We start from the raw sequence: 11,483 nt of genomic DNA on the forward strand, positions 1-11,483 counted from the left end.
TTGAATGGGGAAATGTCTCCCAAAGATGCGTGGCTTGATGGAACCCTGGATGTAAACAGTACAAACCTTTGCATCTGATGGAAGCTGCATTCTTTCTTAGCCCTAGGACCATAAAACCAAAATAAAGCCCTGTTGAATTCTGGATTTCTCTCACAGCTATCTGGCTGGCAGGTGTGCAAGCAAAACCACTCTGGGGACACGAAGTAGTGGGCACACATACAGAACTCGGGGCAGGGGGCAGGGAAGACACTTAGAGGAGCAGTTTGACCCAAGACAGGAGGATAAGGTGCCATGCCAATACGCCCACCCCACCACACTCCAAACGTTCACCCAACACACTCACTCCAACACCGGCCAGCACACGCTCCCCATGTTCACCCCACACCCACCCACATACCACCTGTGGCGCTCACCCTGACACGCCCAGCTGCCCTGTCCATCTGCACTGTTGTAGTCTCACTATTGCTCACATCCTCCAGGAAACCTCAGGCCCCGTTCAGGACGCGGTGCCCCTGTGCACCCATCTCTCCACTTGCTGGCCCTCATGCGGCCCACCACAAAATGGGGAGGTCCCCTGGCTATGCTGTAGCCCTAGCCACCAGCAATGAGAACTCAGGAACATGTGAAATGCCCAGGACGAGGGGCAACCACAACACCCAGAGACCAGGGGACCTAGGGGAGGCGGGCCACCTACCAGGGACACAGGGCCCTGCAATGACCTGGGTCTGGGGCAAGTCAAAGATAGAAGCCACAGCTGCTGCAGCTCAGAGGCCTAAGGACCAGTCTGGACACTGGGGGCTTTAACACGCTTTATGTGTGAGCCAACGCCAACAGCGTCCACAGCGGCACCTGTGTCTCACTTCTCCAGTAAGACTTCACCTCCAGTTCTAGTCAGACCTGGTCAGACTCAAGGACAGATGTGAAAAGTGAGAGCTGACCCCAGTTACAATGCATCCCAAAATCTCAAGCCAGGCTGAACATCATCTGTCAGAGGAAAGGATGGTGCCAGCCTCCCCTGGCACGGAAGGAGTGGCCCAGGCTCAGAGCCTGGGCCCGGGTGGCTGTGCCTGGGGGTCCCACAGAGTGATGAGCCGGTCAGCCTCCCTCCATCCGGACAGCAGGGCCCCGTGCGTGGTAGAGTAAAACGTCCGATGCGTGGCTTCCCCTGCAAATAGTATCTGGAGCTGCAAAGAAGGGCTGGAGTTAGCACGGGTGCCCGGGGTTGAGCTGTAAACCACACACCTTTCACTGCAGCAGGTGAGCATGTGGCTTTGTTCTTCACCTAACCCCACACCCTGATGTGGCCACAAGTGCAGGTGCTGTCATCCCAGAAAGCGCAACCACGAGGGATGCCTTGGACAGCAGGCACCCGGGAATTAACCATGACTACAACCAGACACTCAATGGGTTTCAGGGACAACATTGAAAGCATCACCCAAAAACCAAAGAGATGGAGGTGAAGAGGGGAAAAGACAAGAACATGTGAGGACCAGTCCAGAAGTCCACCATCCAAACAACAGAAATCCCAGAAAAAGAGCAGAGAAAAGATAATGCAAAAGAACTTCTCAGCTGTCTAGCAGGCCTCAGATGGTAGCCCCGGGGCGCCAGGCCAGGCATGAGACAAGTGAGCTCAGTGCATGGGGAGCCTAATGTTCTTCTAAGCTTCCTAAGACATTTGAAAATAGGACACGAGAAAGGACTCCGAATGGCTTTGGGACTTCCCAACAGCAACACTGGAAAATGTCTTCAAAACCCTGAGGGTATGACTCTCAAACTAGGGTTTTATGTGTAATGTGGGACTTTCACTGGGCTGTAAGTTCTTGGACTCCTCCCACAGGAGTCTGGGCAGGCATGTGGAGTGCCGCAGAGTGGGGCTTTCTGATTTCTGAGCTTGATTGCAGGAAGTGATGCTTCCCGCTCACTGGACCGCCTGCGACGGTGCCCTGGGCAGCCATGGCACTGAGGTCACCATGCTGTAAGGAAGCCCAAGCCACACAGAGAGGCCACAGCCAGGCGCTCCAGTCGACATCCCAGACAAGCTCACCTTCAAGAAATCCCATCCCAGGGCAGCCATTTGAGAGGAGCCTCAGATGACCCCACCCTGGCCGAGTCACCCCCAGTGGGTCAAGTCTTCCCGGCCAAGACCCCAGACACCACAGGGCAAAAACAAGCCATGCCAAGTGCCCACCTACAGAACCTGTCAGCTTAATTAAGTAGTTGTTTCCAAGACTGGGTTTGGGGGTTTGTTACATAGTGGAATGTCTGAAGTGTAAAGGGTAGAAAAAAAGGCATTTTCACACATGCAAACTTTCTCTAAAAATCAACCTTCCATCCATCCCTTTCTCAAGAAGCTACTGGAGGGCCGGCCGAGTGGTGCGTTGGTTAAGAGCAGGCCTGTCCCGGGGACATGGGCCCTGTACCAGGCCCCCAGTGCCTCCTCACCCAGCGGCCACATCATACCTGGGCCTTCTCTCTGTCCACAGGGAGGGGCTGAGCCAGCAGGTCAATGTCGTCCCCGGTGCTGCCCACGGCCACGTAGCTGTAGGAGCCCCTGGTATACGGGGCGCTGTGCCAGCGAGACCTCAGCATGCTCTTGGGTGCAGGGAGCTGTGGGTTTCCTGAGCCACAGAGATGTCGACGTTAGCTGGCATGCCTGCTGCATGTCTGCAGTGGGTCTTCCATTTTAAAGACTGAGCGGTTTAAAACGAAAGAAGCTATCTGGGAAGGAGTCATAAACAGAGCCTCTCCCTGTCTTATCTGCTTCGCTCCACTCGGAACACCCAGCAAAGTAGGACCCAACTGGCACCATCACGCTTGGCGGGCTGCCCCCCAATGCACCACCATGGGACGGCGTCACTGTGCCGCCTGAGCCTCAGCATCCTCATCTCGGAAGCTCTGATTAAGGACAGCTGCATTTATTTTGGTGGTAAATTTTAGAAAAAAGGAGTGGAAAGTGTCTGCAAAGCCATTTCAGTTCCTCAGATAAGTAACCCCACCAACACAAGGAAGGACTGTCCCTGAACGTTCAGAGGCCAACTCAGCTCTTCTCTGTTAGGTCCCTGCTTAGAGATTAGCCAGCAGGGGGCACAGGGCAGTGCCGCGGCCGCATGTGGTCTGTACCTGTCACCCTGCGAAGCACGTGGGTCAGAGACTGGAGCACTTCATCATCCGACAGTGTCTCCATGAACTCAGACTCAAGCCCAGCAATGAACCCGCAGAGGACGTGGGCAGGCCTGCGTGGGGAACACAGCAGTGAGATGGCCTGCGTCGGGCCCAGCCCTCCACCCGTCACCTGGGTCCCTTAGTGAGGACCCAGTGACTGTGCAGGGAGCCAACACCCACACAGGGTCCACCAGGGAGCTGTCCTCAGGTCAGTGTGGGCCACAGAACCCCAGGCGCTCTGCTGGGTCAGAACTCCTCAGAGCACTGCACGGGGCCTGCCGTGCCCCTCTGCCAACATCTGCACCATCGTGCAGGCCCAGCTGGACACGCTGCTGGCCCTTAGCAGGAGTGAGGCGGCGACACAGACAGCACTGGCAGACAGTGTCCTTCCCACCACACACGTGCGGGAAAAAACGCCAAGTTCACTGGAAAGTGTGCTCGATGAAGCAGTGCAAGTTACTGGACTCGGGAATGCTCCTCTTTCTAATACGCTGTGTGATGGAGCAGGGAGAGGCACGAAGCGTTCCTGTGGACGCCGGGCAGCAGCCTCTTGCCAACAGCCCAGGTGCGGTGGTTTGAGTTGCCAGCTGAACAAGCCACTTCTTTCATGGACACCGTGTCAGAGCGACTGACGACAGACCACAGGCTTGGCACACATTATCTTGAAAATGAGCAAGCGTGTCTGAAACTAGGAAACAGCTGCAAGCATTTACTGTGGATGATAAAATTTAAGCTATCGAGCAAAAATTAGAATTTTAGAAAACTTGTATCTGCCACCAACAGCTTAATAGACTCCCAATACCAAGAGACTTTTCTGATCAGTGGTGACATTAATGAATTTAATTTTTTGATATTGTGCATGAAATGCATCAACATTTGGAAGACTGCACAAACCACCATTTTCAGTGCAGGACAGACTCTGGATCTTAGTGCAACAGAGTGAAAGTCTGTCATGTGGCTTCAGGGCGCACAGTGCAGCTAAACTTTAAGAAACCACTACTTCTTCGGTTTTGGCCAAAGAACAGCCACGATTACCTGAGGCCCATTCAACACTGCTCCTGCCCTACATGTCGGTGTGAGTCCCAGTCGTCTGGCGCTTCAACCGGGCAGCTGCCCGCCAACGCCAGACACTAAAGCCGTCTGCGAAAGACACAGCAGTGCCACCGTTTTCCCTAAGTTTTGTTTTTAGAAATAGTTATTTCTCATTAAAAATGTTATTTATACTAGCCTGGGATAGGCTTACTGTCATTTCAAAGAATAATTATTTTTAAATTTCTCAGATTTAGTTTCTAATGTGGTGAGTGTATAGATACAACCCACATAAACAAAAGCTCTCTGGGGTTCTCGATCATTTTTAAGAATATATAAGAGTAGATAAGACTACAAAGTGTGACAGCCACCGTCCTGGGCCACAAAGTGTCCCAGGAGCACCCGGCTCCATCGTCCTCACAACATCCTAAACATGGAGCACAGGCTACAGAGCCAGGCCTGAAGCAGGTGGCTGAGCACACCCAGTGACCGAGCCACTGCCCGCCCACAACCCGGGCATGTGTCCAAACCCCTTGCTGTCAGCTTTATCTTCAGTGCAAAGGACACGCACAGGATCCCCTCACAGGCTGCAGAAGCCTGTGCGTCCTGCTCTCGTGGCCTCCTGCCCTTCCCTTATCCTGGTCCCCAGCCCCACCACGTCCCTGCGTGAAGACCTGGAATCATGTCTGCTGTGTATGCGACACCCCTGGGCCACACCACTTACCCTCCAGTCACATGTCTATGATCCCATGACTTGTAAGGATGTTTTATCCAGTCATCGCAGCGGTTTAAGCACTGTCTCCCCATTAGGGACATGTCCATGTTTCAAACTCCCTCTGTAACTGACAAGCCCCGGCTTCCCCAGTGTCTTGGTAAATACTTTTCCCCAGGGAACATGCCTCCCAGTCCAGCAGCACATCTCCGGACCCAAGAGGCTGACAAGCTGCACACCGTGGGCTTCTGTCTGTCCCAGAGGGGTTAGGCCCAGGTATCTGTCGGTCATCAGCGCTTTGGGGTGCCCTTGGGATACCCAGCAGTAAGGCCCCCAGAAATGCCATGCAGGGAATGGACACACTGCTGAATCCCAACCCAACAGGCTGTGGAATCAGCCTGTCAGAGCGAGAATGGAGCGTACATACTCGAAGGAAGGCAGGACAAGAAAGCCGATCAGCTTCCTGAGCCAGGCATCCTGCAGCGTGGGGGCGGAGTCCTCCAGGGGTGACGCGTCCTCCCACACCACCTGGATAATCTGGCAGTCCGGCTCCCAGAAGGGCTCCTTGAACTCCAGGAAGATTTTATTGTTGGTCCCAAAGCCAATCTTCCTGATGGCTTCTGCCTTCTTGGCTGGCAGTGGCGGCTCAAAGAAGGTGTCCAGACGTTCTTTAAGGAAACCTGGAATTCATAATTGGACTAGACTTACACCCTTAAGTGTCTAAAGTGGAATCAACGGCCACAGGGACACCTCTGGCCCCATCAGAGGGAGAGGCCCCCAGACACGCCGTGCCCACTTGGGACCCAGAGCCTCAGTGGCCGGACCACAGTGGAGGGACGTGGAAGGCCCTGTGGCCACCTGCTCGGGCAAGGACAGTTCACACAATGTGCCCAAATATTCCGTAGGGACAGGGTCCACTCCTGAGCCTTCTGCCTCTCAACCCCTGCAGAGAACGCAGCTCAGGGTCCGAGTGGAGCAGCGGAGAGGTTGCACCGGCCACACCAGAAGCCACACCACATGAGAACCGATCTGCCTGGTGAAAAGTCACAGAACACGCCAATCCTCACAAGTTAGTAAGAAAAGGTGGACAGCCCACAGGAAGCGAGGCACCTGCTGTGGGGACCCGCAGAGGGGTCCACGTCCTACAGCCATCCCCGCCTGTCCCTGTCTCCAACCCAGCAGGTCTGCTACTGAAGCTGACCCACAGGCATCTCCACACAAGCGTTTTTAAATGTGCATGTTAAACACTGTGTGAGACAGAAAAAGTAAAGACAACCTAAATTCCCATCAATACTAAGTAAGATTAAGCGATGATACCTACATACAAGAAAATTCTATGTGTAAAGAACAGGTGTAACAGGCCCTGGCTCCCTGGGAACAACACCGACGGCTGTAATAATACATCCCCTGATCACAGCACGGTCAGCAGCGGCAACTATAAATGAAGAGGCCATCGTGGTAAAAAAAAAAAAAAAGACTGTGATGAGCTGTGTGTGCTAATGTGGAAACAATGACAAAAAGGTTTAAGCCAAAAAAAGGAAAAACCAATGAAGCAGCAGAACAGTATGTTAATATGTCTAATTCAGGGGTCCGCAAACTGCGGCTCCCAAGCCACATGTGGCTCTTTCGGTACGTTCTGTCTCAAAAGTTTGCCGACCCCTGGAAGAGCCAATCCTGTCCCTCATGACAATTTAAAAATTGTTCGAGAGCTATAAATATATTTTTACATAATCACCATTATGTGAACAATATCCTTTAAAATTTTTATAAATGAAACTATGATAGTTTTACTTTCATTTTCAATTTTACTTCAGGGCCTGCGGCTGGCGAGCCTCAGTTTGCTGACCCCTGCCGGTCTTCCGTCTCAAAAGTTTACCTACCCCTGGTCTAGATAATTCCATTTGTGGACAAAGGAGCTGGGGGCTGAGTGGGCTTGCCACACCCAACCTTTCTGAAAGGACACACCACCACCAGGGTGGGAGGGAGAATAAGGGAGGCACTTCATCTCACACTGGCTCTGACACCTGCTTATTTGGTGAATTTGGGCAATTGACTTCTCTCTGTTGAAATTTCTCAAACAGGGGATGGGACAGGTAAGTCCCCAAGCTGCCTGAGGAGTAAATAACGCAGGCAGGACTTCAACCATCTCCACCTTTCATCAAATTGTCACCTCCTACTCAAACCTCCTGTCTAATCCTGTCGGATCTAGACCTAAACAGAATTCTCTGTGTGACTGCTTCCTCGACTACTTCAGACCGACCTCTAGAGGCGATCCCACTCTCTCCCAGGGGAACCTCCCTCCGGAGGCCTCCCAACCTTTCCTTAAATTACCTCCAAAGGACCAGGGCGGCTGACTTGCCATGCTACAAAACACAATAGAGTAAGTCTACCCAAAACTTAAATGAAAAGGTGAGCTTAAGGAGAGAAAGACAGAGGCCAGGGACACCTGGGGCGGGGAGGCGTGGCTCTACCTAAGGGCACGGTGAGGACCACGTGATGGGCTGGGAAGCAGCCTCCGTCCTCACACTCCACCAACACGGGAAACGTCTCCCCGGGAGACCCGGCTTCCTGGAAGGAGCCGTTCCAGTGAAGGGTCTTCACGGGCTTGTTAAAAACCATCACGTCCTGGGGCAAGGAGGCAGCTATGCGGTCGGTGAGTCCTTGGTAGCCCCTAGGAGAGACAGAGATGGCGCTGCTTAGAAGCCCAGCCTGCGGACCAGACGCTGAAGTAGCCTCGGAGCTCCCGCCAGCGCCCAGGAGCCGACCTGGGCTGGGGCGGCGCAGGACGCAGGGAGGGCGTGGGCGACCGGCTGCCCCTGCGGTTTCTGACCCACCACAGGAATGTTAATCCCCGCCTCCACGGCTAATGAGAGGATCAAAGAGCAAACGGGCTCCAAGCTCCCAAGATAAAGAGCAAGGCCCCCCCCTCCTGCCTGCACTCCAGTTCTGTCGTTACAATCACAAAGGCCCTCCCCTGTGCAGGAGCCCTGGAGTGACAATGCCAGGGTGACACCTGGGAGAGACCCGCAGGACAGTCCTGCAAGTGTCTCCCAAATACCAGCTGAGGGACAGCCACCCTGCCACAAGGAAGGGCCTGTCCGCCCACCGGAGGCTGAAGCCTTCATACAGCACTGAGCACACAGGGGGCCTTGCAAACATGGGGGGAGAAAGCATACAAGATGCGATTCCTTCATTCATCACTTTTTCTTGAAAATAATTCTTTCCTTTTTCTTAAATGAGCACAACTAGGGAAACAAATGACCAATCTCTCTAAAACAGGGAAGAAAAAGGTCCCCTGGTCTCTCCCACACCTCCCCTGCCTCCCAAACCTTGACCTGGGGTACATGGAGGGGTCCGGGGTGCACAGAGGGAACGTGTGGTGCTGGGAGGGGGCCCGGCGTACATGGGGGAGACTGGGGTGCATGGAGGGGGTAAGGGGTGCATGGAGGGAACCCGAGGTGCATAGAGTGGGCTCGGGGTGGTGTAGGGGGCCCAGGTTGTGTGGAGGGTTGACTGGGTGGGTACAGCATGCACGTACCCAGGAAAAGTGCAGTCCAGCCCTGGCAGCACAGTGTACTCCCCGAAGGGCGCGAGGGCCACCAGGTCCATGCTGTGGGTGCCACTCACACAGCACTCCACGTTGAAGAAGTTGTTGAGAATGGCCAGCTTGAGCTTCTTGGTCTCCTCATCCTCGGTCCAGCTGGCCATGTGCTGACTGACTTCCATCTTGAGGTACTCCCCCACACTGGGCGCTGGGGCCTGGGCTGCATGCAGGAACTCCCGGGTCTGGTCTATGAGGCTGTAGAACAGACTGCCCATCTCTGCCACCAGCTCAAGGCTCACACTTACCCCGGAGCTGGCATAGGACACGGAGGGCAGGTTCAAGTGACCCCCAGTCTCAATCAGCTGGTTCTCCTCTGACAACTCCTTGTCCCCCAGCAGCCCGTACTTGGCAGCCAGCTGAAAGACGGGGTTGCCCTGGGAGGGCCCGTGGATCCAGTGGGCGCCTACCTCCACCACACCACCTGGGAGGGGACACAAGATGCCACCTTGAGGTTCTCTCCCCCAAAGGTGACCCCTGAGCTCTCCTGGACCACAGCCAGCCCTGCCCTTTCCAAATATGTTCTGAAAACCAGCCCAAGCGCCACAGGGTCCCTGAAGACCACAGTCCCTCATGGAAAGGCCTGGTCAGACCTAATTTAAGGGGAACACCTGAGGGGGCGGTGCTGTCCTGCACCTGCTTGGGAGGGCCCTGGAGGGTTACATGGGGGTCTGGGAGCATATCCAGGGCCAACTGTGTACATTCACAGGTTACCTTTCCCCGGCGGGGGCCGGCCCTGCTAACTACGGGCAGCGGAGCTTCGGGGACCAGCGAACTTGGCTGATTAAGGGGTAGGAGCGGGTATTCACTCAGGGGCCAGGCGAGGCTTCCGGGTCGGTTAAGCCTGGGCGCAGGCCGGGCGGGAGGCGGCGGGGCTCAGGCAGCACCGGTTAGGCTCCAGGAAGCGGCCCTGGGAAAGGGTTCCAGGAAGGAGTTCCGGGACAGGCCGTTACCGAAGCTGCGCTCCGAGCGGATGCGACCTCCGGCGCGGGCGGTGGCCTCCAGGACCCGTAGGTGCCGGAAGGTCGGGTGGCCGCAGAGCCTCTGCGCCGCGCCCAGCCCCGCGATGCCGCCACCCACCACCAGCACCCGCGGGCCGCGGCCCGAGGGCTCCGTGTTGCCGCCACTCGACTCCATCGCGCCGTCTCTGTCAGTCCCCGCGTGTCCCGGCGGCTCCGCGGTGCACAGTGTACTGAGGAGACCTGAGGCAGGCCTGAGGAGCGAGGCGGGGAAGAGGGCGGGGCCGGAGGTGGGTGAGGACGTGGGGCGGGGGTGGGGCTGGAGATGGGTGAAGGCGCGGGGCGGGGCCGTGCACAGGAGGTGGGCGGGGAGGGGGCGGGGAAGGCGGTGCGTAGCGAGTCCCCGCGTCAGCCCCGCCAGGTTCCGCACGCCGCTCTGGACTGAGCCTGGGGCTTCCGTTGGCGGTCCGGCCTACGGCCCAGGACGGTGGCTGAGGACGGCAGGCTTTGCGGGCTGCACGGAAGAGCGAGGGCGGGCGTAGCGAGCTGTATGTCACCGTGTCGGCCTACACACTGGACGCGGGCCGGATGCGGGCGCCGCAGCCCTCACTGCTGAGAAGTGTGGGCGAGGGTCTGTCTCCACAGAGGAAGAGTGGGCCTGCAGGGCAGACGCATGTCTCCTTCTAAGGGAGACATGGGAACGGTGACCAGGAGGAGGAGGAGGCGCCTCCCTCTTGCCTCAGATACTCGGGCGAGCCAGCCTTTGTGGAGGTCAGTGAGGCGGAGGCAGAAAATACACATATAAACATATGATAGTTTTCTCCAGTGAAATGTACATGCAAGGGGTGTGTGCACTTTCAAAGAATGTTGGGAGAGGTGCTGCCATGTGCCCAAACAGTCTGAAAATCCCTGCAGAGTGCCCAGACTTCAGGCTGGTCCGTCCCCTGACACTGAGGAGTTTCTGCAGCTGGTCATGCAGACAACCTACAGGTCAAGACGCCCACGGCGTGACAGCCAGTAGCGGCCCACGGCCTTGACGCAGGGGCGGGGGATGGTTTCTGTGCTGCAGCGTTTGCTGCCTGCTGGGCCGGTGGCCCTGGGCTCCTCACTCCACTCCCCGAGCCCCACCCCGACCCTTTCCGCGTCTCATCACTCCCCCACATCCCGCTATCACCACCACCCCACGCAGTTCTCCCTCCGCACCTTCCGCCCCCTCCTCCACAGGGGCCTGAGGGAGCTCCCTGGTGACTCCCGGGCGTCTCGCTGCATCGAGGTCCCGCAGGAAAAGCGCCGAGACTCAGCACAGGGCTCCGTTCACCGCGGCGGCGGAGCGACCGAGCTTCCAGGGCGGCGCGTGCTGGCCCCGCGAGGCACCCCTCGCGTCGGGAGTCGCCCACCCGACCTCCTCCCCCAGGCGGAGCCAAAGCAACGCAAAGTCCCGGGAAGTAACCCGAGAGCCTCGCTGACCCGGGTCAGCAGCGCCACCTCCCAGCGAAGGCGCGGGGCCTGGGACCAGTTCTCCAAAGATCCGACCGCCTGGTCCCCGGCCTTCTTCTCACGCAACCTGACATCCCGCCGCTGAGTTCGAAAGGGCCAAGCGGCAGTCCAGTGAGACCTAGTGTCGCTTGTTGGCAGAGGAGGGCAGCCCTCCCTTGGGGGGAATTTTACCCCACCCCACCCTCCAGTACTGCGTGAAGCAGTCTCGGGTTAAGGGGGGCTCCCTCCTCAAAGGCTTCCCTACAGGCCTGGCTTGGACTCCTCAAGGTTTAACTGAGCTGAAGCCCAGGGGCGTCGCTGGGCTTCTGGAGACATCCCAGGCATCTGGCCTGCCACTGGGGACAATTCCACCTGCAGATTAAGGAGCCTTTGGGGTTCTGAACTCTGTAAACTGGCTGCTGGTCTCTGGGTCTCTCACAGGTATGCCCGGGGGGTGGGGAGGGGTGCCCTGAAGTGACCCCTGAAGTCAGCCTCCTGGTGGAGTCTGCACAGTCCAGCACGCCGTTCCTAACCTAGCAGCACA

The 11,483-nt window shown here is 56.8% G+C and overlaps 1 protein-coding gene across 2 annotated transcripts; it reads right to left on the minus strand.

The window, feature by feature from the left end:
• Positions 1–792: 792 nt before the first annotated feature.
• On the minus strand, positions 793–9,770 carry PAOX (polyamine oxidase). 2 transcript variants are annotated; one of them, XM_019644097.1, is made up of 7 exons: positions 9,458–9,770; positions 8,442–8,928; positions 7,375–7,574; positions 5,331–5,583; positions 3,121–3,233; positions 2,461–2,618; positions 793–1,184 (listed from the first exon to the last, which is right to left on the minus strand). In XM_019644097.1, the coding sequence occupies exons 1-7, from the start codon at positions 9,639–9,641 to the stop codon at positions 1,041–1,043; spliced, it is 1,539 nt and encodes a 512-aa protein (XP_019499642.1). In that variant the 5' UTR covers positions 9,642–9,770; the 3' UTR covers positions 793–1,040. The 2 variants fall into 2 exon arrangements, with proteins under 2 accessions (XP_019499642.1, XP_019499643.1); XM_019644098.1 differs by lacking the exon at positions 793–1,184 and having other exon boundaries at positions 2,611–2,690.
• Positions 9,771–11,483: the final 1,713 nt, after the last annotated feature.

Source organism: Hipposideros armiger, unplaced genomic scaffold (genome assembly GCF_001890085.2).
Source record: "Hipposideros armiger isolate ML-2016 unplaced genomic scaffold, ASM189008v1 scaffold_85, whole genome shotgun sequence".
Taxonomy (NCBI): Eukaryota; Metazoa; Chordata; class Mammalia; order Chiroptera; family Hipposideridae; genus Hipposideros; species Hipposideros armiger.

What these genes read in the sequence shown, in the direction of transcription:
- PAOX (XM_019644097.1), bottom strand. Translation starts at nt 9,641, where the DNA reads ATGGAGTCGAGTGGCGGCAACACGGAGCCCTCGGGCCGCGGCCCGCGG. An exon ending in CTGGACTGCACTTTTCCTGG is followed by an intron (nt 7,575 to 8,441) that starts GTACGTGCATGC and finishes TGTCTCTCCTAG; the next exon opens with GGGCTACCAAGGACTCACCG. An exon ending in CTTGTCCTGCCTTCCTTCGA is followed by an intron (nt 3,234 to 5,330) that starts GTATGTACGCTC and finishes TTCCCCACGCAG; the next exon opens with GCCTGCCCACGTCCTCTGCG.